The following is a 26,844-nucleotide window of genomic DNA, read 5'->3' as shown; positions in this document are numbered from 1 at the left end:
TGCCCTGACAAGGTCACCCCTGGTCTGCTTCCAAGACACCATGCCCTGGCCAGTGCTGTCTCTCACCACGTGGTTTGGAGCTGCCCCATGCACATAAATAACATTAAACCCTTTGCCTCTGTGGCTTATTCCTAATGACTTAGCCCCTCATTCCCAATTATCTTAACAAGCCTAGCCCTTTCCTTTTGAATTTTTCCCGATGACAGGAGACAATAAAACACCGAGTAAACAAGCTTATGTAGATATCTTTCACAGTGGCGGCCAGGAGGTCAGATAGGACAGGTTCACAGCCCTTTAGTGTGGAACTCACCTGGACACACACAGTTGCACCTGATACCCTGCTGGATGAAGTCTGCAGCCACGGCCTTCGTGAGGCCAATCACAGCGGCCTTGGTGGTGCTGTACACACATCTGTTCACAACTCCTGGGGGAAGGGAGGGCTCAGCAATGGAAGGAACAAAAAACACAGCCTCCTTTAGAAACGGAGCACAAATAAGTGTCCCCAGCAGCCATGGCCATGCTTCCCTCACCCCACCCTTTTAAAAAATTGTCAGGTTTTCTCCCTTCATAGGGCTAGTTTCTGAGAGTGGGAAAATACTATCTTTATTTGCACAATTCAGCTGAGACTTAGGTGTTAACAAGCTGCACTTAAGTGACTAGAGTGGTCTTCGTTTCTCATCATCAGTTGGTAGACCCCTTTGGCAGATTCCAAAAGAGAGTCAGGGTAAAGAAAAGAAAACAAAACAAAACCAAGGGGCCCAGGCATGTCTTTGCATTCCTCTCTTGTGTAGGTTTACGGTGTGCATCCTTGCAAAGAGAAGGATGCTATCTCAGCAGCAGCTATTTCATTTTAAACCTGCAAACCTGTCTGTGCCAGACTGTGGCCTTATCTCCAGCTTGCTCTGCAATCCTGCTCTTCAACTTGACTCCTCATTCAGGGCCCAGATCAGCTGTCCCCGCGAATCCCTCCTCATACCCACAGGCAGTTAGCTCCCTAGTGATGGCACAGCACTTTGCACAAAGCTCTGTTACAATCCTCTCAGACTGTGGAAGACGTGAGTTTAACTGCCATCCCTTTAGGACTGTGAATTCTTCTGGTGCAGGGGCACATAGTAGGTGTTCAACACATCATTTAAAAAAACTTCCTCACCTGAGGATATGTTTTAGAGCAGTGGTTCTCAACCTTTCTAATGCCGCGACCCTTTAATACAGTTCCTCATGTTGTGGTGACCCTTTAATACAGTTCCTCAACATGTGGCTCTATAGTAGCGGTTCTCAACCCTCAGGTTGAGAACTGCTAGCAGGGTCACCTAAGACCATCGGAAAACAGATATTTACATTACAATTCATAACAGTAGCAAAATTACAGTTATGAAGTAGCAACGAAAATAATTTTATGGTTGGGGGTCACCACAACATGAGGAACTGTATTAAAGGGTCGCGGCATTAGAAAGGTTGAGAACCACTGTTTTAGAGAGAGGAAGGGAGAGAAACATTGATGTGGGAGAAAAACATCGATCGGTTGCCTCCCATAAGCACCCTGACCGGGAATCGAACCCGCAACCTTTCGGTGCAAAGGATGACGCTCTGACCAACTGAGCCACCCGGTCAAGACAACACATCTTTTTGGATTAATTAAATGAGGAAATGTTTCCTTCTCCCTCTTGATTTCCTTCTTCCCTCTCCTGATTTCCCATTAGAAGAGATAAAAGGAGGGCACAACAAAAAAAGTTTTATTTAATTTTATGACTGGTTCACATCTAAGGCAAAGGGACTGGACGTTAAAGAACTTAAGACCAATTTTAAAGGCAGTTTTGAAGTGACGTGTGGTTTTTATGGGTTTTGCTGTGCTCCTCCCCTTAGCTCAGGGAGGTGAGGGGCTTTGTGCATCGTGACCCCAGGAGACAGACCTACCTTTGATGCTGGAAGCCACAGAGGACATGTTGATAATGTTGCCAGATTTCTGAGCAAGCATCTGCCAAAACAAAACAAATTTTTAAAAAAATGCTACTCCGTAAGCTAAAAATACTGCCTCTTTAGGAGATGTGCATTTACTTAGGATTGCAGATCCATCTTATTAGCTATTAACACTAAGTGCAGTTAAGCACTCTTAAGAGTCTGACCCAATCACTGCTGGGAGTTGACGCCTTGTGCTACAGCCGCTGGCTGGCGGGGACAGTTCCCAGGGGGATTACCCATCGCCCTGCGGTGGCACATGAACATCAGCCAGACCAAGAATGAACTGAGCTGAATGGAAGGCAAAGAACGGTAATCCTTTCTGTGTGTCCTTTCTGTGGAAAGCTCTCTTCTTCATTCACCATAGTATCTGTTGAATACCTACTGTGGTCGGGCATGGTGCTAGGTCTAGGAGATGCAAAGATCAATGACAGTCCCTGCCTACAGACAGCTGCCAGTCTGCTTGGAACGGCTGATTTAATCAGCACCCAGGACAGCAGCAACCTTCACAGAGAAGCGGGGAGGGGGTGGGAAGGGACCAATCCAGGTGCGGGACACCCAGAAGAGGCTCTTGAGGAAGAACTATGTGGGTTGATTTTTGAAAACCAGTGTTAGTCAGAAAGATCAAAGAGAAGGGTGTTTAAAGAAGAGAGAACCCTGTGCAGAAAGGCTCCATTGAGGTACTGGGCGGCAGGGATGGGTCTGGCTGCAATGCAGGGTATGGGAGCAGTGAGGCTCAGAGGCCAAGCGGGGTTGAATGTAGGAATTTGGACTTTCCCCTGAAGGCACGGCTGTGGTGAGAAGGAAGGGTTCAGTGCAGAGGAGAGGCATGCTCAGACGTGGGGGTTTTGGAGATGACTCTGGCATCCTGGAGAGGAGAGCCCTGGAAGCGGAGGTAGTGCTTCAGGAAAGGGGGATAAAGCAGAGATGCAGCTGTCAGTGGGTCAGAGGCAGCTGAGGCAGCAAGGGCAGGACATGGTAAATGGTTACGTGCAGTGAGGGCTGCCTCCCCACCCAGAGCTGTGAAGATCCCCTCCCTCAGAATCCCTCCACTAACGAGTGAACTCAGTGAGAGGAGGGTCTCTGGCTGTCCTGTCCTTCTAGACAGAGTACCCCATAGGCTGTCAATACATTTTGATGAATCAAAATAAAGTGCAGATTACTGGGCTCTGCCCCAGACCGAATGGAATATCTAATGAAATAAGCTGCTATGAGTTACAACGTTTTCAAGTGAACTTTATGTATTATAACATGTATGTGTATGTTTTCAAGATAATACATGTATGTGCAAGGGCATGGTGCCCATGAATGTTTTGGGGGAAGAAGCAAGAGGTGGGGAGAGTTTTTGCCTCCTGCGCACTAACTTCTCACTGAAAGCAGAGGCCAGGAAAATGGCCACAAAGAAGCAGGGGAGATGGTGGACAAGAGTGGGGTGAAGAGTTAACATAACTGTTGGGGGAAATGGAAGAACCAACTAGAGAACAGGAAAAAAAACCCAGTATGTCCTATAACATGAAAATCAATGAAAAGTTTCTGTTGGGGTGAGTTTCCCCAGCAGCTTTCTGACAAAGAGGACCGGAGAAGGTGAATGACTGGATGGATCCAGGGGTGAGGCTGCAAGAGTATACACTTCCTATGGTGTTCTTACTTCCTATTTTGATACTTAGCTACTAATTGTATCTAAAAGGAGATTCTAAAACAACCCTAAGGCATTGTGCTGGACAGACTAACAGGACACAGGAGAGGTTGAGGTAAACGGCAGGGGAAAAATTTACCCCAACTTATATAATAAAGAATACCATAATGAAATGGGGTCCTTGGGAACAACCCCGGACAATTAGTACAGCATAATCATGCTGAAAACCAAGCCTTAAAATTATTCGTTCTCATCAAACTTAGCAAATAGCATAACCCATTTTTATTTATTCATATGTTCCAGTTTTACTGAGCTATCATTGTCTTATAGAACCCGTTTTAAATGCATATAGAATACATATAGCCCAGTTTAATACATAAAGATGGGCTATTAAGTGATTTCATTCTCCAATCTTCTGAAATGCAATAATAACTCGGGCCAAACTTTAGGAGTTGGTGGTGCTACCCTCTGTCACCTGTACTATCCATTCAACCCAGGTTTCTCTGCTGATTCTAGAGCCCATAGTTCTTGCCTCCTTCTACTCTGCCTTCTTAAAACCAGCTTGGTACCTGCTGTCATTGTGTGAATGCTCTTCTTGGCATCCCATGCAACCGTCCTCTCTGGCAAGGACGAATATAAAGAGAAGTGCCTGGTACATAGTAATGCTACGTAGGACTGATGTCCCTGAAACTCAGGCAGGGGTTAGAAAGATCTCTAAAGATTCCCTCTAGCTTTATCCTACTCTGACCCAGCCCTCCTGTTCCCACTGACCAGAGCTCAGCTCCTAAACTAGGCAGACGCTGGCTTCTGGATCTTCAGTGATTCCATGCCTGACCTCCACCTGGATTGACAACCTAGATACACATATTCATTCAACAAATGTTTTCTAAGCACCTCTATGTGGTAGGGGATCTTCTAAGATACAGTGAGTGGTTAAAACCCCCACATATCTAAGACCTACCAGAATTCTTGCCATCATGGGTTTTCTTTTCCATTCCATAGTGGAACTTGGATTCTGCACTGACCTCCTTACAGCATTTTCAACTTGTTCTCTGCCATTTGACTGATCCCCCAGTTTTGGAATGATTTCCTGTTGTCTACCCATGAACAAACATTTCCTATAAGTGTTCCTATGTTTTGACCATCTGACATTTCAGATCTGCCTACACTTCAATCCTGGGCTCCCTGGAAAGTTCCAACCTGGTATACGTGCACCACGGTTAATGAATGCAGAGGGTTCTAGACAATTTGGCCTGGAAAGGATTGGGTAGCCTATCACTCTCATTTAAAAAAAAAAGAAAAGAAATAGATGCTAAAAGGGAGCAAGTGCCATCTCCCAGCTCACGTGGATGGATGAATTAGGGGCAGAGGTCAGGCAGTACCTGAGGTCTTCTGAGGCCGGGGGCCAGGGTCAGATTTAGTAAGTGGCACTGACTCCTGATTCCCTGTCCCAGTCACTAATATCTCTTGGGATTTTTTTTTAAACAAATGAGTGTTATTGGCTCATATGAATTATTGTTAAAATGTTTTGTGGATACAAATCACTATGTTCTCAATCATAGACAAACTCATTAACTTACAAGTTAGTGTTTGATATTTTCAGTTAACACTTATGTACATGTTTAAAGTTCAGCTTCAGTGCATTCACACCTGCTTCCCTCACTGATGCTTGTAAAGCTTTCCTGACAGCAGGCTGGTTTTACAAATGAGTCCCATACAGTGTGACCGCCTTGCCCACTGTTCCCTAAGCTTTCCCCTTTAGCAGAGCTTCTGCTTCTCTCCCACGTCTGACACTAACAATAAGTCTTCGAAAAATACATGCAAGTTCCAAGTAACAGATTATCCTGAACTCCAAATAAACAAAACATGCAATTTATATATTTAAAAAGTTTTCTAGTTCAACATTCCATGGATCCAACCAAAGATCCATTCTAGGCTCTCAACAAGTAGATTTAAAAAATTCCTTTTGTTACTAAGTTAATTATTCCAATTTTCCTTTTAAAGTCCATCTGGATGCTTCCTGACATCAGACTGAATATTCAGAGCAAAGTACCAGCCTTGCCTTGTCACTGAAAAGCTCTCTCCAGCCCTGGGCTGGGCAGCATTCAGTATGTCCGTCATCTAATCCAGCCGGGCGGAGAGAAGGGCTCTTCTGCATTTCTCGAGGGTTCAACTTACAATCCTGAACTGGGCTGGTTCTGTACTCAGTCAGTCCCTTCCATTGTCTGAGCCTGTGCTGTCTGTGACTATTGACCTATAAGCTCATTCAAGTCAGTGCTTTTCATATGTATACCTCCCTCCCCCAGAGCACTGAGCGTGGTGCTTTCTATCAAAAGGTACTTAATGATTGTAAAATAAAATTAAGAATGTTGATGAGTTGTGAAGGCTGGAGAATTCAAGGGTAGGAAGATCACTGTCTCTTAGCACGCCACGGCTCTGACCTCTCTGGTTCCTCTGTGGCCTAGCTGAAAACAGGAGTGCTGGCAGAATACTCAGAGTACAGAAAAGCAGTGGGGTACATCCATCTTGAGGGCACGTGCCTAGACCCTGAAATTCAAGAAGGGGGCTAACTTCCAGGGTTTCTATCCTGGTTCTAACAACTTGCCAGTTACGTGACCTTGGGCGAGTTCCACAGCCTCCTGTTTAATCTCTGCACCGTGGATGTGGTAAGCTGGGGCCCCCTCGTCAGACTGTTCTGGCCAGTGTGCCTCCTTGCTGTCCCTCTTCAAGGAGCCCTCTCCCCAGATACCTAAGTGGGCCTCACTTCTTTCTTCATAGCACTTACAACCACCCACATGATGTATGTTTATTTGGTTACATATTAGCCTGCCTCATGAGCCCACAAAAAAATGGGACCTCCCTTACAGAGGGATTTTGTCTTGTTCTCTTCTGCACCTAGAATGGAGCCTGGCATGTAGAAAGTGCTTAATATTCCTTGAATGGATGAACTGGGTGAGCTGATTTATATCAAGTGCCTTGATATAAATGTTCAATACAGGTTAGTCATTATGTCAGCTATTATCACTCTTTAGTACCTGTGGGGGTCCTTTCTAGATGCCCGTGAGGAGACCTAATTATCCAGTGGGGCTTCCCCTAGCACAGTGGTCGGCAAACTGCGGCTCGTGAGCCACATGCAGCTCTTTGGCCCCTTGAGTGTGGCTCTTCTACAAAATACCATGGCCTGGGCGAGTCTATTTCGAAGAAGTGGTGTTAGAAGAAGTTTAAGTTTAAAAAATGTGGCTCTCAAAAGAAATTTCAATCGTTGTACTGTTGATATTTGGCTCTGTTGACTAATGAGTTTGCCGACCACTGCCCTAGCGGATCGTCTTACTTTGGGAAGAAATGCCTTGATCATTAGGTACATGCTGCGGACGTTGAGGTTCATTGAGAAGTCCCAGTCTTTCTCTTCACAGTCCAGGATGGTTCCGTGATGCACAAAACTGGAACAGTGATTACACAATGGGGGAAATGATTAAGCATTTAAAAATATTTCTATTCAGTTTCCTTTTCATTTTTGTCATTTATTGACTTAGACCATTGTCCCTTCCTTAACCAAGATTTTCAACATATCAAACATACTATCACGTAGTACATTAGGTTAGTAGGTATCCCAACAATATTTGAAAACAATATCCTTTTAATAGAAGGCGAGAGATTGGGGCCACCAAACATAAGAAGCTCTATACCACAGCACAGGAAACATGGAAAACAAACATAAATGAGAACATCACACCTGCCCTGACTTCCCTTTCAAGGATAACAGTGCCCCCTGGTGGCACAGATTTAACATTCTCAAGGGAAATCAAAATTGCAAGGAAAACATCTCCAGGCAGCAAAGTATTATCACTATGTCTAACATATGGAGTAGACAGAGTGGAACGAGCCAAAAACCTTAAAGTAACATCACTCTTTTGCAAGTCACACTTCCTTTAGGAATCATTGTAAAAACTGGGGTCCTATGTGATGTCACTGTCCCCTGGACCAAAATTATGTAATTAATGATAAAATATTATTGGTGTGACTGTACTTCCAATTAAGTAGAATGACAGAAAGAACCACATGATCTGTCTCAATACTCCTTACTTAGCTGAAAGTTTAATAAATTCTCAGAAACTAATTTTTCTAGCTGATTTTTTTTTATGGCTCTGGGTATATTCTTATATGAGGGATGAGCAGGTTATTTATAAAATAGATAATCACAAACTGCTGCTTTAACTTAATTTCCATACATTGTAACACATGATTAAACTATGGATAGATTGAGGTCCCCTCTTCCCCACCCTGCCTGGCTCTGAAACATGGTTTGGAAGAAACATCTACACTAATAAAAGAGAAACATGCAAATTGACCATTACTTTGCTATGCCCACCAGCCAATCAGAAGTGAGTATGAAAATTAACCCAACAAAGATGGCGGCAGCCCCGCCCCCCCAGCTGCTCCAGGCCTCTGGGCAGCACACATGCAGGCACGGAGTGGCCAGGCAGGGCAGGACGCCTGCTATGAGGGGGAGGGTGGGGGGTGGAGGGAGCTACCGGAGTGGCGCTCCACCCGGAGCGAAGAGTGAAGGCGGCGGCCAGAGCGAAGGCCTGGGTCCTGGGGGCGGGAGGAAAACCGGTGCCGGCAGCCAGGGGAAGGAAGGCCTATTGCACGAATCTCTTTGTGCAACAGGCCTCTAGTAAATATATATTAGACTAGAAGCCTGATGCACGAAGATTCGTGCAAGAATAGGCCTTCCTTCCCCTGGCTGCCGGCACTACCTTTGCTCTGGCCAGAGCCGCCTTTCTGCCTTCGCTCAGGCCCGGAGTCACCTTCAGCCTCTCACCTTGTCACATCAATTTGCATATTCCCTCCTTATTGGTTGTGGGCGCCACCATCTTTGTTGTGGAGTTACAGTCAATTTGCATATTCTGTCTTTATTAGATAGGAAGGTTCTAGGATTATTCTATCAAACTAGTGATATAAATATGACACTACATAAAAGTAAAATTTCAGAATGTATCAAGTTTCTGTGTAAGTCTCAATTGTATTCACTGCTACTGTCACACCTGAGAGAGGACAGTGCTAGAAGTCACTGCATCGACATGTAGCTGCTCCAATTCCAGTTTCATCATTCACGTGTGGTTTGGCAAGTTTGGGACCACCCTAACAAGTTTCATGAATTCCTTCTGTGCTTCATACAAAGGTACAATATGAAACTTCTTTTCCTGGGATTCATTGTCCCAGTAAGAACCACTGAGCTTGGGATAGTATAAAGGACTTGCTAGAATGCTATGTCAAAAAATTGGGAATGCCTGCATTTCAATACACTGAGTATTTGACTTCTAATAACATACTTAGTTTTAAAGATGCTCTACTGGAGAACACTTTTTCATTTTATTTTATAAATCCTAGTGGGACATCAGTGACAAGTCCATTGGTGTGAGCCTATCACCAGCCTTAAGAAGGTCAATACCTTTCGATTAGTACCAGTTGTCTTGAATAGACCTTAATTGCCTTTAGGCCCAAACCCACTTTAACGCCTACAACTGTCTTACTTGCAATAAAAATTCTGTCCAAAATCAGGTCGTATTTTCAAGGACTATATTATGGCTCATTATAGATTATTTGGCCATATTATTAAAATTCTTTCAATAAAAGTCATAGTCCCAATTTCAATGTCAAACAGTTCCTTACGTGTCACCAATGATTCATTTGCCTCTCAGCATAACCATTATTGCTTGTCTCATTTTCTGTTCTTATATGTGTATTTCTAGTATCACATGATCTCACTCATCTAAGGGAAATAATGAACAACATAAACCAATGAACAAAAAAAGGCCCAGAGACAGGGAAGCATTGATCAGACTGTCAAGCCTCAGAGGGAAGGTAGGGGAGGGTGGGGGTGAGGGGTTGAGATCAACCAAAGGACTTGTATGCATGCATATAAGCCTAACCAGGCATCACAGACAATAGCGGGGTGGGGACATACGTGGGGAGGGGTTTGGGATGGGAATGGGGGGGATGAGGACAAATATGTGATACCTTAATCAATAAAGAAATTTAAGAAAAAAGAAAGTTTCTGTAAGAAGAGCGAAATCAAAAAGTCCTGAATTACCCAGCAACATTAAAGAGAACGTCAACTCTCTCGACTTCATTGGCAAACTGATCAATTTGTTTCTTCTTTGTGACATCAAGGACCCGTGTTTGAATACCTGAAAAATAAAACAGAAGACACCATTTCTCTATACCCATAAAAAATACCTAGCCTCAGAGATTCAGCTGTTTGGAAGTGTGAAGACTGCAGTATCTGCCCAACCATCATAGGATTGTTGATCATTAGAAGGGTCTTAAGGATCTCATTAGTAAAAATCTTCAAGTCCTTCCCAACTGGACCTCCCAATAACACACTTCCCTGGCTCTCTTCCTGTCTTGCCATTCTCTGAATTGATTAATAAAGGTGTTTGCTGAGCAACGACTTACAGTGAAGTATAAATGATCTACGTCAGATGCTTCTCAGTAAGCAAGCAGTAATAACTGAACGTCAGCTATGTTAGCCCCTGCTTTCCCCCAGTGGTTGAGTCCTTACCATAGAAATTCTGAATCGTGTGTGTGCGTGTGTATGGGGAGGGGGAGGCAGGGAGGAAGGGCAGGGTTGTGGGAAAGACTGTTTCTATTTGTGAGCTTTATTTTTATGTCAATTCCATTATTTATTGAAATGACTTTGTTGGTCAAAGGTATCATGACTTATTTCTGGCCTAAACTGTAAGAAGAAATGAGAGGCCAGAGAAAGGATCTGGCCTTGAAAGAGCAGGTGTGGGGTCTGTACTAGTTACTAGAGAAATCCAAATGTTCTCTTAAGGAAAGCAGCACTCATTATTGGTATTTTTTAAAAAAAACAATATATGGGTTATTTTGTTATTCTCTTTTGGATATAGGAAATAAAACATGAACAAACAAAGAAAGGGAAAAATGGAATTGAGTTTCAGGAAGACTCCTTTCCCCTTTGTACTTTTCCTGCAAAACAGCTCTACTTTGAGCTGTTGGAATGACACTTCAACATCGTCTAATTCAGTTAAATAAATCAATGACCTAATTTGTGTTTGATCACATAACCTGTTCTGTTTTGATTTCTTTCAATTTTCTGTTCTGATTCCTTTCAGAATAACTCTAACTGAAGTTCTCTGATGTTGGGGTGCAGTAAGGGCTGATATACACATAAATAATTTGGGTAATCTCTTTGGGTCCTGATCATGACCCGTGATTTTAGGGCTGAGCTGTCTCCCATATGGAAGCCACTAGCTAGATGTGGCTATTGAGCACTTGAAAGGCAGCTAATCTGAAATGAAATGTGCTGTCAGTGTAAAACACACATGGATTTCAAAGATTTAGTATTAAAAAAAGAATATAAAAATAATTCATTAATAATTTTTGATTATGTTAAATGATATTTTAGCTATATTGAGTTAAATAAAATAGATTATTAAATGAACTTTCAACTGTTTCATTTTAATTTTTTAAATGCAGCCACTAGAAACTTAAAACAACACCTGAGCCCTGACCGGTTTGGCTCAGTGGATAGAGCATCGGCCTGCGGACTCAAAGGTCCGAGGTTTGATTCCAGTCAAGGGCATGTACCTTGGTTGCGGGCACATCCCCAGTAGGGGGTGTCCAGGAGGCAGTCTCTCTCTCATCAATGTTTCTAAGTCTCTCTTCCTCTCCCTTCCTCTCTGTAAAAAAAAATCAATAAAATATATTTAAAAACAAAACAAAACAAAACAAAAAAACAACAACACCTGTGGCTCACATTCGGTTGCTATGGACAGCACTGCCACTGGAAAAGGACGGCCCAGAAGTGAAGAGTTGTCATAAAAAGTTAAGAGCTGTTCCACTTGCACACAGAATTTTCTTGTTAGGTCCTGAATCCTTCAACATGTTGGGTACATAAACAATTTTAAGTCTGTATCTAAAATCCTGTGTATACATTTAAGTGTGCAGATTTTTGTCTGTAGGTTCACAGAATGTAATTTTGATTGTCAGAGAGTCAGGCTCCAAAAAGGAGGCCAGTGGAGCTGCGGCTAAGGCATTATCTTTCAGCACCTGAGCACTGCGACTTTCTAATCCCTGTAGACGCCGGATCCCAGGCTCAGGCGGCAGGGTTGCTTACCTGGGTACTTTTCCAGTTCCTGCAGCTTGGACTCATTGACATCTGTGGCTATGACTTTGGCACCTTCTCTTGCAAAAGCCTGGGAGACACAATACACAAATAGATGCTTTGTGTACTTGCTTAAATTGCTCTCATGAATGAAAAGTCATTACGCCTTTTCTCCTTTAACTTATTTTCATTGTCTGGGGCCCCCCTTCCCTATAAAATAGGTGGAATATCAAACTAACTAGTCTCACCTCACCCTTCCCATTGTTATTTTTATCATTAACTAGGACAACTGGACATATATTGTGCTTGTCATCTGACTTTGTCCCCTTGAGTAATACAAAATAAATCAGTGTTTAAAAAAACATACCCCACTAGGATTCAGTTATTAACACCTCTCAAAATATTATTCTGTGATTTGATAGTCTGTATTCCATTTCTGAGCATGTTCTTATTATATTCAATTTCTTATTATGTTCCAAATAATAAGAGAAAAATGGGTTATTTCAACACTTTCCTCTCCAAAGCATACACCACTGTTTTCATAAATGTCAAACCACACGCTGCCATTATACTTAAAGTGCATGATTAGCTCAGGAGTAGGATATAGTGTGGGAGGTTTGATATAAACGAGAAGGTGGAGGTGACCTGACAGTTTGAACTCTGGTGTCCTTTATCTGAAACAACATGATTTCAGAAAGCTATGCACTCCCGTAGGGCCCGGGTGCAAAGAAACCGAGATGGAGAAGTAAGTTTCTCAGAATCACAGGTTATCTGTAATGTCACATAGCAAACTTATGAGGTAGTCATTCCCTCATCTGACTGGGGTCAGAAGTAGCAACTTTTCTTTTTGTAACTTTAGACAACAGAAGCACAAACATAAAAAAAAAAAAAGAAAGAAAGTAGAGCAGAAGTAGCTAAGCATGGAATCTGTCCACATAATTTAGTACTTCAACGGTTAGTAAGCAAACAGCAAGAGACGGTAACTTACGATGGCGGCTGCCCGGCCGATCCCCTGAGCAGCTGCTGTCAGAATGATGACTTTCTTATCCAGTCGACCCATAATGGAACCTGTGGTGGAATCTAAAGTCAAGTTCATGTACTGGTGGCCTAGTGGTCAGTTACCTGGGTCTTGGTCAGTTACTGGGTCCAACCCTGTGCCAGCAGCAACATCTAGAACGAATGGCTCAATGTGCACCTTTAAGAATTCGAAGACAGCACCTCCATACCAAGAGCCCATCATCTGAATGCTTATTACTCTACTAGAGGCCCGGTGCACGAAATTCGTGCATGAGGGGGGTGACCCTCAGCCCAGCCTGCACCCTCTCCAATCTGGGACCTGTCGAGGGATGTCCAACTGCCCTGGTAGGATTGGGCCTAAACGGGCAGTCAGACATCCTTATCACAATCCAGGACTACTGGCTCCCAACTGCTCACCTGCCTGCCTTCCTGATAGCCCCTAACTGCTTCTGCCTGCCAGCCTGATCACCCCCTAACCACTTCCCTGCCAGCCTGATTGATGCCTAACTGCCCTCCCCTGCCAGCCTGGTCACCCCTAACTGCCCTCCCCTGCCGGCCTGGTCACTCCCAACTGCCCTTCCCTGCCGGCCTGGTCACCCCTAACTGCCCTCCCCTGCAGGCCTGGTCCGTCCCCCCCACCCCAGCTGCCCTCCCCTGCAGGCCTGGTCCCCCCCAACTGCTCTCCCCTGCAGGCCTGGGTCCCCTCCAACTGTCCTTCCCTGCAGGCCGTGTCGCCCCCAACTTCCCTCCTCTGCCAGCCTGGTCACCCCTAACTGCCCTCCCCTGCAGGCTTGACTGCCCCAAACTGCCCTCCTTTGCAGGCCTGTTCCCTCCCAACTGCCCTCCCCTGCTGGCCTGATCACCCACAACTGCCCTCCCTTGCAGACCTGGTCCCTCCAAACTGCCCTCCCCTGCTGGCCATATTGTGGCAGCTATCTTGTGTGTTGGAGTGACAGTCAATTAGCATATTACTCTTTTATTAGATAGGCTACCTAGCTGTGTATATCAAACACGTTTAGCATAACCCACTGAAGTGCTAAATGAGGCAGACATTGGACTTGCACCTACCTTTCATTTCTTCAGTACCTGGAGAAGAGGGCTCTGATGGGACCCAGCAGGAGTGGAGTCCTTCCCTTCACTACTGCCCACCCTCTCCCTGCCCCTGCACACGCTGCGGCAGCATCCTATGTGCCCTCACTACTCAGGCTGCTCCTTGCTTTCTCTCCTGGAAACTCTGGTCAGGGTTTGCACATCAATCACCTGAGGTTTTTCCTTGTCCCTTAGAAAGATGTCACCGTTGGCCTCAGATACTCATTGAACATAAGAGCCAGAAGATCAAATCATGTCCAATACCCTCATTTTACAGACGAGGAACCTGACCGGGCCTGCTCAAGGTCAAGGAGCTGGTCAATAGCAGAGCGAGCACTAAGCTCAGGCCTCCTGACTCTCTTGCTATGTGGGCATTCCACCCACAATGCTGCTGGTCCTCTTTTAAAGTTTAAGCATGCAGCCGTGACACTTTAACAGACACTCAGTAATGTTTAAGCGGAGGACTGAGCAATTCTGACAGGGGAAACAGGATGTGCATGAGCTATTTGGCCAGTGCTTGCACTGCAGATCTTACGAGAGAGCAGTGGCTAGGGATGAGGTTGGGGTGGTTCAGAGTCAGATGCTAATTAAATGAGGCCGTCCTCAAGGAACCCGGTTCCTTCTCTTACCCTGCCGTCTTTAATGTGTGCCTCTGACCTCACCCCAAGTCACAGAATGGCTATGATCCAAGGCATCATATAGGCATTCCAGGCAGAAACAAACAAACAAAAAGGTGGTGGTGGTGGTGGTGGTGGTGAATGAGGTGGGTGTTGAGTGAACCAATTTAAGTGGCACATGAACAACCAACTGAAACACTCACTCTGCTCGATTACCTGCCTGATCAAGTACAGGTAGCTAGCTAGTCTTGCCTAGAGGGCTCACATGACCTATTCCTTTCTTCTTGAACTTATCTTGTCCTCTTCAGCCCTGCTTGACTTCAGGCTGCCCTCAATGGGCACTTCCACTTCAAGCCTCCAGCCTTTGTCCAAGCTCAACGGAATGAGGGGCTGGTTGCTCCTGTGGGCCATGGGCACTGACATGATCAGACATGTATTTTAGAAAGATCCCCATGGAGAACAGAAGGTGGCAGCGAGACGGGGTGGGCGATGAGACCCAGCTTGGCCACCAATGCACTCGCTGCAAAGAGATCCTGTGCTTTGCCCAGTGTTTCCAAACGATGAATTCAAACCCAGGCGGGATTGCAGGGAAGACCTGGTTCATGTTTTTCTTCTTTTCTTGGTTCTCCCACGCACCCGGCAGACCCCATGCGGAGCCAGGGCCCTGCGCCGCCTGGCCCCGGACCCTAGTAACTGACCACTAGGCCACCTGCGCCATGAAACCCCCGCTGAGTTGGTGTTGAAGCCACCTTCCCGTGGGCCAGTGTCCGCGGGTGGTGCAAACACCGCGGCAGACCCACTTCTAGAGGACACGATGCTCCTCCCACTGGCCTGGCGGACCCTGGTGCAGGGCATCTGCAGGCTCCCACCCAGCCCGGCATCTCGCCCCCTCCCGCGGCGGGCGGACTTCGCGGTGTCTGCCGGCTCTTCCCGCCTTACCCAGTTCCCTCCTTGTATGACTCTCTGGGAGTCCGCTCCTAAGGACGCCTGGGAAGAACTGGCTTCAGGGACCAGCGGGCAACGTCCCAGGTGTTCCCTGGTTAAGCTCACGTGTGTGATGCGGTGGCGAAGCTGGGCTTTTAGGGAGCCTGACCTCCTCTGATGCAATCAATGCGTCTGCACTCTTGTTTTTCTTTTATTACACAAGTGATACATTTTCACTTTAAACACGAAGAGTTAAGGGCTATATTCAATATTTACTTTAGAAAGGAAGAGATTCCAACAATCTGTTCCCTCCTCCAATCCTGAGCAGGTGTGTTACAAAGCTGTTAGCTCACACGCTTGGCGTTAGTGACTCTGACACGCGGCACTGCGCAGGCACAGCCAAAGGTTCCCTGCGACACGTGAGAAGCAGGGGCTGGAGCACAGAGCAGCCCTTCCCCTCCCGCTGGGAGCCGGCCCCGCGCTGCCCGCCCTGCCTTTCTGGGGCCAGATTTTGGATCCAAAGGCTTACTATTAGACACACCTGCACTATCAACGAAAACGGATTTATTAAGGAAAATGAGTGCAAACATGGCCTGAAATGGTGAAACGAGGCAACTTTCAATACATCCAACGTGAGAACCACACATGATGTCTTTCTTACTCTAAACATTGGAATAAAAATGTTAATTTCCGACGAGCACAGACACAAACAGAGCATTTTGACGAATTCTGTCTTCATGAGCCAGGAAGAAAAATGTTCACGTTAGACACTGTAAAATCTTCTTTTCTTTGGTTATTTCGAAAAACTTACTAAAGTACCAGAGTTTCAAACTCGCTAAAAACCCACCCTTATCCTGATCTAACTGCTAAAATTAATCCTGAAATAGGTAATGTGCAGAAAAAAAGCAACATCTAAAAATTCCACCTCCCCCTTTCCCACTCCAAAGTTTCTTTTAAAATACATTGGGGAATCTTACTTTAGAGCAGCAAATGGATGGCGTCCTCCCGATCACTCAGCCAGCAATTAACTTGAGACCTTTGTGCAGAAGCAAGTCAGGCGCTTAACACTGTATGCTGGGATTTGTAGTTCAGATCCCTTCCGTTTTTTAAGAGGATTCTCACGTTCATACTATATATGTGTACGTGCTGCCTCCTAGTGGAGCTCGGTGGGAACTGTTAAGTCCAAGTAGATGAAAAGTGGAAAGCATTTTACAGCTTGCTTAGGATGAAGATGCTGGAGCCTTCCTTCTGGCCTTCAACCTAGTAGATTGTTATCTATCTATCTATCTATCTATATATCTATATCTATATATATCTATCTATATCTATCTATCTATCTATCTATATATATATATATATATATATATATATATATATAATGTTATTGATTTCAGAGGAAGGGAGAGGGAGAGAGAAATAGAAACATCAATGATGAGAGAAAATCATTGATTGGCTGCCTCCTGCACACCCCACATTGGGGGATCGAGCCCACAACCCGGGCATATGCCCTGACTGGGAATCAAACCCTGACCTCCTGGTTCATAGGTCGACGCTCAATCACTGAGCCATGCTGGCCAGGCCCTAGTAGATTGTTTTGAGGAAGGGAAATAAAACTTGTCTAGTGGTTAAGGTATAGTGGTGGCTATCCTGTCATGCTCAGTTTATTCTAATCACTAATACGTGTTTAGTGGCAAAAGGCAGCCATCCTGACTACAGTGAGGGAGGAGGGCTGGGGATCTTCAGTAGAAGTACACGTTGGGTGAGAAAAAATTAAGCCTGGCAGAAGAGAACAGATATCAGATCAAAAAGAAGGGACTAGGTCATGTGGGCCCTCTATGCTAGGCTTAATAACTCGAATTTTATTGGGCAGAATGATTGTGTAGGCTATTTGTGCATGTACTATAGAAGTTGGCTTACTCAACACTCACCCCTCATTTTTCCATGCCTGTATCTTTCTAAAGGCCCGAAAGCAAAACTCTCAATTCCTGCTAGAGTTGGCTGGCCAATGGAATGTAGTCTGGAATTTCTGAGGGCTTCTCTCTTAGAAAGGTGAGGCTTCTCTGAAAGGCTTTTGACTTTTGCTCCCCGCCCCTGCCCCCCTTCTCCTAGAATGCAGCTATGATGCCTTGGGACACAGCAGCCACTTTGTGACTTGGTGTGAGGCCAGAGGCACACGTTAAAGACAGCAAGGTAAGAAAAGGGACCTGGTTCCTTGAAGACAGCCTCAAGATAAGAGCCCTAGACTAACTCCTCTGGAGTTTTCATGTGAGAAAAATAAATTTCCTTAGATTCCTTTTTTCCTTTAGGTTTTTTGCTCTTGGAGCTAAGTGTGTTCCTAACAGTCATAGTGGTTGAGAACACTGTGGAGTCAGAAAGATGAAGGTAGGTTCCTATCTCTTCCTCAGTAGTTAAGTCACTTAGCTCCCAAACCTGCTCTCACCTGTGAAATGAAGGTAACTATAGCACCTACTTCAGAGAAGGACTTAGCATGTAATACCAGCAGCACAAAGTGTTCCATTTGAACTTAATGTTATCATTAGAAATTAAATAATGGTTAGCAAAAATTGTCCTTTAAAAAATTTAAAAACCCTAGCCTAGTTTCTGCATGTGCCCACATGTGGTCTTTGCTAAAACTGTACCTCATTATCCCACTGTAGTTCCTAATGTTGGGTCTAGTGATCTGCAACCACATACAGCGGTGCTCCTTGCTTTAATGGTGCATTTTCTTTGATTTATGAGGATTTTGGGATAGATTTTTTATGAGTATGAAAATTCTATAATCAAGGCCAACTCCAACACTTTTTAAAAAATGTTCACGTGAGGATATGTTTTCTATTGATTTTAGAGAGAAAGGAAGGGAAAGAAACATCAATGTGAGAAACATCTGACTGGTTGCCTCCTGTACATGCCCCGAACCCTCAACTTAGGTATGTGCCCTGACTGGGAATCAAACCCACAACCTTTTTGTGTACAGGATGACACTCCAACCAAGCCACCTGCCAGGGCTCCAACACTTTTTTTTGGTTAATCCTCACACAAGGATATTTTTTCCATTGATTTTTAGAGACTGGAAGGGAGGGAAACATTGACATAAGGGAGACACATTGATTGGTTGCCTCCCGCTCAGGCCCTGACTGGGGCCAGGGATTGAACCTGCAACCCAGGTACGTGCCCTTGACCAGGAATCAAACCCGTGATCCTTCGGTGTGTGGGTGGACACTGTAACCACTGAACAACACCAGCCATGGTTCAAAACAAGTTTTAAAGAGGCTCCATGATCTACATGAAAACAGACAACTAAGGGAAACCACTCAAATAAAACATGAACAAAATAAGGATATTAACAAAGAGATAGAAACTACAAAAAAAGAACCAAACAGAAATTCTGGAGCTGAGGAGATTGAAAAATACACTAGAGGGGCTCAACAGCGGAAGAATCAACAAAGTTGAAGACAGGACATTGGAAGTTATCCAGTCAGAGAAGTAAAAAAGAAAAAAAGGTGAAGAGCCTAAGGTACTTATGAGACATCAGCAAGTGGACCGATACATGCACAATGGTGCTGCCAGAGATGATGGTGAGAAACTCCCCAATCTGAGGAAGGCAATGGACATCCACATTCAAGAGTCAAGCAGCATTCTACTAGACTGGACACCTGATGGCTGGTAATATTTTTAATGGCCTCAAGCTAGTTTTATTACCCAGGTGTACTTACCTACTAATTTGCATTATTTTTATTCAGTAGAGGAGCAGATAATGCAAAGAATCAAATCTGCAGCTCTGTTATAGTGTCTTGTCTGGGTAAGTGTGGAAAGGAGAAACTACACTCCCAAGATACAGACCTGGAGGAGAGGAGAGGATTTTAGGGACAATTTCTCCTTAGCCCTAGAAATTGCTATGATAGTATGTTAAGGAAAAATATGCAATACATTGACTAAAAACGACAGCTATGATGTACTTCATAATTTCTTTCCTGGAAATGAATCTTACCAAAAAAGTCAAGAATGACTAACTCTGTTCTGAACGTCATGTAACTTGTTTTGTGCCTTCCCAGTCATTGTGATACAAAATATCGGATACTCTCTGAAATCATAGTCCTTGACCTCTTAGAGCAGTAGTCGGCAAACTCATTAGTCAACAGAACCAAATATCAACAGTACAACAATTGAAATTTCGTTTGAGAGCCAAATTTTTTAAACTTAAACTTCTAACGCCACTTCTTCAAAATAGAGTCGCCCAGGCCGTGGTAGTTTGTGGAAGAGCCACACTCAAGGGGCCAAAGAGCCGCATGTGGCTTGCGAGCTGCAGTTTGCCGACCACTGTCTTAGAGAGTCATAGCGCCCTTTGAGATGATGATAAAAGTATAAACCCAAGTATCTTAGAAAAATGAACCCACACACAAGCTAACCATTTCCCAGGTTATACAGACTGCATGAAGCTCATTCGCAGATGCCTTGAATACCTGGGGTCTCAGGGTTACAACACTGTATTTAGATAGAAACTCTGGGGCCGCTGCCTCATGTCTAAAATAAAGGGTAGAATGACACAGGAATCCTTTCACCTGGGAGTAAAGAGCAATCGAGTATATATTTCAGGAACAAACCAAGCAATTTAGAGTTCTTAAATTGGAAATGGGGTGGGTGGGTAACAGAAAAGAAGTTTTGTAGTTACTACAGTAAAAAGATTAAGACTAGAAAATAAAAAAGGTCATAGCATCTACTATCCCATAGCAATTTAAATCCAGAAAGCATGTGCATATTTTTTTCCTAGCAATTACATCATTTAAAAATATTTTTATTATTGATAGTATTTCAGATGACCCCCATCCTCCCCTCCTTTACCCTCCCTGGCCAGCCCCTCCCCATCCAGGCCTTCACATCCCTACTGCCAGTGTCCATGGGATATCAGTTCTTTGGTGTATCTCTTCCTCCCCCTACCCCCACACCGAGGCATGTCAGTCTGTTCCGTGCCTCCATGCTTCCAATCTTATTTTGTTGGTTGATTCATTTTGTTCATTAGCAAAATTCTAAATGTTAACAAACAAGACAGGAGAACCAAGATATCCTGAGTATCCCACTAGGAAACCATTAATTAATATGATAGGAGTTGGATTCAGTACTAATTAAATACTGACTGAATGTTCAAGGTACTAAACAAAGAATTTATAATCTTGTTAAGTTCCATGTGGATAATGTTACAGTAATAAAATGGACACAATTTAGATGAAAAGTTTCTTTCAATAACTTTATTCTTTAATAATAAATAAATAAGACAGTTCCACTTCTTAGTATGACATTCACGCCGATGACATTGCTATCACCGAAACTACTAGAATGCCTTAATCTCCTGTTCCTTCACCTTTCAATCTAGTGGCAAAAACGAAAACGGAACTGAAATTAAGTTGGACTGTGACATAATTGCCAGGCGCAGACACACGAAGGAACAGCCGAGGAATGCGGGCCCCGGAAAAGTGACAGGCGACTACTGCATCTTGCACTCGGGCAGGTCCTTTTCTGAGAAGCCCTGACAATCAGCTGGCTGAGGAGCCACATTCTCCCCTCCAGCAGTTGGCTCTTCTGAGGAAAGAAAATAAAAATTAGAAGCAGTCTTATTTAAAAAATGCACAAAACTCAAATACAACTGGAAATGCAAAGGATGTTAAGACAGTGGAGATATGAAAAATGAAACATGGCAACATGATCATCAACATCCTCATGTCCGGTCATTAAAAAAGGTATATTTCACTTCATCAGAGACAGAGAAGCTTATTCTCCATTTTTTCATACACTGAATTGTGAGAAAAACCATGCTGTACATAAAATCAAGAAGTGATAAAGTCTTATTTGATTTCATAAATTTGAAATAAAAAGTGAATCAAACATGGATTAAGCTTGATTTTCTTTTGTCCTATTTTTAGAAAAAAATGGTGTGCTAAAATAGCAGTTTAGACATCTTTGGAAAACTCTGAGCCTTTAAAAGCACTTCAGCTGCATCCATTTGTTTATGAACTGTATACAGTACAGCTGACCCTTGAACAACAGGTTTGAACTGCACAGGAAAACCTATATGTGGATTTTAAAAAAAGTTTTTGTTGATTTTTGAGAGAGAAAGGAAGAAGGATAGAAACATTGATGAGAGAGAAACATCATTGATTGGCTGCCTCCTGTACTCCCCCAAACTGGCACTGAGCCTCACTGGCTGGGCTACATGTGGATTTTTTTCGGTGAATAACTATAATTTATTTTCTCTTCTTTATGAGTTTATTAACATTTCATTTTTTTCTAGCTTACTTTATTGTAAGAATACAGTATATAATACATATAACATACAAAACAGGTGATAACTGACTATGTTATCAGTAAGACTTCCAGTTAACACTAGGCTATTAGTAGCTGTTTCTACAGGAGTCAAAAGTTACTTGGATTTTCGAATGTGCAGGGCCGTCAGCACTCCTAAACCCCCACGTTGTTCAAGGGTCGACTGTAAATCTAGCGTAACTGCTCTGGCCAGTCATCTCAAGTTCCTGAGATAACTTAGATTCCCTTTTATAAAACTGACAACATTTTTTAGACTGTTATTTTACTAATTTAAGCTGGGACTCTGTCTTAATTCTGAATTGGTCAGTTTTTTTGATTTGTATATTCCTCCAGCCTCCTCTTTTGTTAATTTCACTGAAAAATAGTACCAGGATCTGTATATTGATAAATAGGCTGAAGCAGCTTTATTGTGGTTGGATTAATTCCTATTATGCTTGTGCTTCAGGCACTGTCAGGTAAAGAGAGAAAGGTGGTTATAAAAATTTGTTTTTCCAAACTTCTAAAATAGTGTGTATGTATACAGCAAAAGTTCCATGTAAGTGTTAGCTAATGGAAGGTCCTTAAATGGTTGTTAAATACTATTCCATGAAGTGAATAGTTAAAAAAAAATTCCGAATTGTTTTGTGTCTTATAACACTCCCAGGAGCATGTTCAGGCTGATGACAGAATTTTGATGTGTGCTTGATGAGAACAGGCTTCTTAGAACAGGTAAGCTTTCTTCACCACAAAGCAGAGCTCTCAGAAACCCTGACAACCTTTAGTCAGGGCTTTCAGATGACCTGGCAGGTGCCTTTCTTGGTGTACAGTTTTGCTGCTTTAGATGTCTACAGCTGTGTAATAGGGTATTTCAGACAGGCAGACACTGTCACACAGGGCTCAGGCCCTGCACACCTGGGCACGCTGAGTGCCACGTGGTGAGAAAGACTGCCAGCAACACATTGCAGAGCTTCCCTTCAATGACCCACCCGGTGCAGCACCCTGCAGAGCTGGGCGTGAGCCTTGACACTGCCCACTCCCTCCGGCCAGGCCCCCCCCCCCCCCCCCCCCTCTGCTCTGCTGACTTTACTTCCAGACTCTCCCATCTGCCTACTCCACCGCGGGTGCGCCTGCCCACGCCCACACTACCGTCACTCTTGCTGAGGCAGCTGTCAGAGTCTCGCTCTTATTCTTTGCTGGTTACCTCACAGCAGAGGTAATGTTTTCAAAATGTGTAACTCATTATGTTGCCTGCCATTATTAAAAATCTTTCCAAGGCTTTCTTTACATGCTTTCAGGAAGGAGTAAAAACCCCTCTGTGCGGTTTAAACAGCCCCACAGCTTGGCTCTTCTCTCTCCCGCTTCCCTGACTTCATCCCCACGGGCCAGTGCTCACTGTGCTCTGGCCACCCGTGTCTTTCCAACCTTCCCTGTTGTGGTCCCTCCTACTGATAGGGGGACCCATAATCTGATAGAGCGCCTGAATTAATCTGAAAAGTCATCACATTATTTTAAATCTTAGAACACGTATATTTATGTGAAAAGGGCGTTAGGTTTTTCTTCAAGTTTCCTTTCCAAGGCCTGTGCGAAGCGATTGAGGAGGCGACTCAGCTGTGAATCCAGCAAGCGGAAGCAGTAAGTGTGGTCAGACTGAGGAGTCAAAACATCATCTCAGCAACATCATCTCATCGCCTGATGTCTATAATAGCTGACGTCTGGGACCCCCAGGAAGCTGGTAGCACCCTAGCCCCTTCCCTTTGTAATCCTGTCCCCTGTGCCTTGCGGAGAAGGCAGGATTTGATGCTTGTAAGCACCTTGTCTTCTTGGTTGGCTGGCCTTTTCAATAAACGCCTAATATGATTCAACCCTGCCTTCGTTATCGGACACAGCGACAGGCAGCCCGAGCCCAAATGGAGTTTCCTGGTAACACTACCCTGGGCTGTCACTGCTCCGTCTGCCTGAATGCTTTTCCCTCTCCTCTTTGTTAAGCTAACCCCCATTAACCTCTTAGATCTCAGTTCCCTTCTTCAAAGAAGACTTAACATTCATGGGACAAAAACCTATGATAAGCCTTGACCATCACCCTTTTTTAGACTACCTGATTACCAACTATACCTCCTGTTAGACTGCCGGCTCCAGTGGGCAGGGGTCATGTCTGGTTTTGCTCATCTATGTACCATCGGGGTCTAATGTGTGCACACACAGTTGGTCAAGAAATTGCTTACTGAATGAGTTAATAAGAAAATTATACAAGCCAATGAATATAATGCTATTGGGATGACTGGCCCACTGACTGGATGAGAAAGTCTTTTTCAGTAAAAGCTTTGTATATAGGGTAGTGTCTTTATGTCCTTGAGAGAGTTGCTTTGTCTATCTTGGGGAAAAGCTTGAGGGTTTAAGAGGCAGAATAAAGTCTTCACTTGGAGCGACTGGACCTCAGCGTTGGGCTTTGGAGAAACTCTCACAGAGACAGCAAATGAAGGCTGTGCACATCACCAGCTTGCCTCCTACTTCTCGTCAAAACTTGCCCTTTGGGCCACATAGTATAGTTAGGTCCCAACTGTTACCCCCTGATTCCCAAGGAAACAGTGTATATATTTACCCACCTGGACAGAGGCCTAAATTTGAGTTATCAAAATAGCGAACTGGATGGGGTACTGGAAAGGACTTCGACCGGCTGTCAAAAAACCGATATTTTGGTGATTCCTTTGGCACGGGATCTTGTAAATTCTGCTCCTTGCACTGAGAAGGCGTACGGTGTCTCTTTTCAGAAGCTGTTCTTTTTGGAGTCTTTGGAGAATTCTCACAAGTTACATCTTTGAGAGCCTCATTGGAAAGATGATGATTATTGCTTAAATGGGGAGGGAAGCGGGGAAGAGGAGGAGAAAGAAGACTGTAAGACTACAACAAACATGATTTCTAAATTGGGTTCCCTTAGAGCTCGAGTAGCCGTGGAGGTAATCCTCCTATTACATCTAGGATACCACCAAAACTTCCTCAGAATGATCTATAAGGGCCTGTGGAATCTGGCACCTATGGCACCCCATCTTGCATTTGTCTCATTCTCTATGCTCTGGCCACGTGGATGTCTTTCAGTTCCACTTACTGGTTATTCTTTCTCACTCACAGCTTGTGCACATGCTGGCCCAGGAGGTTTACCTATCTCTCCTTTCATCCAGCTCAACTTGTACTCATTTTCCAGATCTACTCATAGATTAGTTTCTTCATCACCAGCCCTCTTTATCATTTAGATAAGGTTTGATTCCTCTGGTAAACTCTTTCATTTGTTTAACAACACTCATTAGAAAGAATTAGTTATTTGTGTAATTATTTGTTTGATGCCTACTTTTCTTCTACTATATCATTAGTAGACTAGAGGCCTGGTACAGGAAACTTTGTGTATGGGGGAGGCAGGGAGGGAACCCCTCAGCCCAGCCTGCGCCCTCTCGCAGTCTGGGACCCCTCACTCCTTACTGCCCACCTGCGGCGGAGGCGGCAGAGGCTCCCACCACCGCCACTGCACTTGCCAGCCGTGAGCCTGGCTTCTGGCTGAGCAGCACTCCCCCTGTGGGAGCACACTGACCACCAGGGGGCAGCTCCTGCATTGAGTGTCTGCCCTCTGGTGGTCAGTGTGCATTATAGCGACCGGTTGTTCCACTGTTCGGTCGATTTGCATATTAGGGTTTTATTATATAGGATTAGCACAGGATTCTAATCTTTGGTAGAAGCCAAATAAGTTTCTTAGAACTGTTTGTAAAGTAAAAGGACACAGGTCACAAAAGTCCTCTATTGAGTAAATCCTCATGACTTTGGTATATGGACATGTAGTGTATTTAAGCTGCCCCCTCAAAGATCTCTGTTCACATCTTGGTTCTTGGTTTAGTCAAAAAGAGGTCAGTTGACAGATAGTAAACATCTGGAATAGTGTTAACATATTCTTATTACTTTTAAAAACGACACATTACATGAACTCTAAAAATTACTTTCCCCATGTTTGAAGGGTTGCTAACTGTAAAAAACATATATGTATGGGTATATACTGTCCTCCCCAACATGTAACAGCCATAAACATAATTTCTGTATCACGTAAGCAGCTCTTACCTTAATGGTTCATTCTTTTGGTTTATTAGCTGTTCATTATGCTGCTTCAACTTAGAAATTTCCTTTTTTAGTCGTACATTTTCACTTTTCAAAATAAGAGCTTTTGTGCTTTGTACAATGCCACTCCCACCCCCACATGTGAGGGGTTTGTTGGAAGGTTTAGAATCATTAACTTCTAGTACCACTGTGGGAGGCAAATAAAGGAAACATTACTAAATGCAATAAGTCATTCTAAAACCCAACACATCTCAACCACCATCTTCCTGGAAATCATCCTTGAATCCCTCCTTCTACCTCACTTCCAATGCCTATTCCATCATCAATTCTAAATATCTCTAGAATTCTTCCTGCTGTTCTCCACCCACCAATTTCGCTACCATAATCCTGCTGAAGCCTCTCCCCAGGACCACAGCAGCAGCAACCCTCTCTAATTAGAGCTGTCCTGGCTGATCTGTCTCTGAATCACCCGAGGGGCTTCTTCCAACACAGAGTATGTGTGTGGGGCCCACCCCAGCCACCCAGTGCACTATAAATACTCAACACACACTTGTTAACTAAACAAACCTTAGAATTATGTTAAAGCACAGATTATTCTATATTCTACACTATATGAGGAATCGTTTTGTAAATTTTAGGTAAAACTGCATAAAACTGTGAGTAGCTTAAAAAGTAGAATAGTCCACTAAATCACTGATAATTACAAAGGGGGTAAGGTGTGAAGATACTCAATGTCCATTTTCTTTTGAATTATTTTGAATTCAGGCACAAGGTGTACCTAAAAATCACTTACTATTCAAGAATCATTATCCTGACCCTAATGTAACAACAAAGAGACCTCAGTTCTATTTTTACCCATTGAAGTGTCCCATGTAGGAGCTGCAATAGGCAATAGGGTCATTCAAACTAAATTATGTACTAGACAACATCTTTAACACTATCTCTAATTTCTTTTTTAAATGGACAAAACACACAAATATAATCTTACATTTGCTTGACATTTAGAATATTCAGTGTGCTTTCACACACCACTTTTAGTGTGATCCTCGCAACATGTGTATACACATATGCTAGAAGGTCAGGTG

At 43.9% G+C, this 26,844-nt stretch overlaps 2 protein-coding genes across 8 annotated transcripts in view; both read right to left on the bottom strand.

The window, feature by feature from the left end:
* BDH2 (3-hydroxybutyrate dehydrogenase 2) overlaps positions 1-16,388 on the bottom strand; it is a 29,555-nt gene extending 13,167 nt beyond the window's left edge. The window contains exons 1-7 of one of the 3 annotated variants that reach the window (XR_013813794.1): positions 16,348-16,388; positions 12,712-12,791; positions 11,736-11,814; positions 9,687-9,783; positions 6,924-7,032; positions 1,915-1,975; positions 311-440 (exon numbers count right to left, since the gene is read on the bottom strand). Coding sequence is in view for 2 of the 3 variants with exons in the window: in XM_079777335.1 (XP_079633461.1) it covers positions 311-424; positions 1,915-1,975; positions 6,924-7,032; positions 9,687-9,783; positions 11,736-11,814; positions 12,712-12,819 (568 nt within the window). In the remaining variant the exon portion in view is untranslated. Of the gene's footprint in view, positions 1-310; positions 441-1,914; positions 1,976-6,923; positions 7,033-9,686; positions 9,784-11,735; positions 11,815-12,711; positions 13,214-16,347 lie in introns of those variants that run through there. The other 2 variants (XM_079777336.1, XM_079777335.1) reach the window with 2 other exon arrangements.
* A 4,258-nt stretch (positions 16,389-20,646) lies between these two features.
* Positions 20,647-26,844, bottom strand: part of CENPE (centromere protein E) — a 73,959-nt gene continuing 67,761 nt past the window's right edge. For 4 of the 5 annotated variants that reach the window (XM_079775159.1, XM_079775155.1, XM_079775156.1 and 1 more), the window contains 3 exons: positions 25,763-25,946; positions 24,268-24,512; positions 20,647-20,944 (listed from right to left, as the gene is read on the bottom strand). In XM_079775159.1, the coding sequence (XP_079631285.1) occupies positions 20,850-20,944; positions 24,268-24,512; positions 25,763-25,946 (524 nt within the window). In that variant the 3' untranslated portion in view covers positions 20,647-20,849. The remainder of the gene's footprint in view (positions 20,945-24,267; positions 24,513-25,762; positions 25,947-26,844) is intronic. The other variant, XM_079775157.1, reaches the window with a different exon arrangement.

This window comes from Cnephaeus nilssonii (assembly GCF_951640355.1).
Source record: "Cnephaeus nilssonii genome assembly, chromosome: 1".
Taxonomy (NCBI): domain Eukaryota; kingdom Metazoa; phylum Chordata; class Mammalia; order Chiroptera; family Vespertilionidae; genus Cnephaeus; species Cnephaeus nilssonii.
This window is presented reverse-complemented; position numbering and strand designations above follow the sequence as displayed.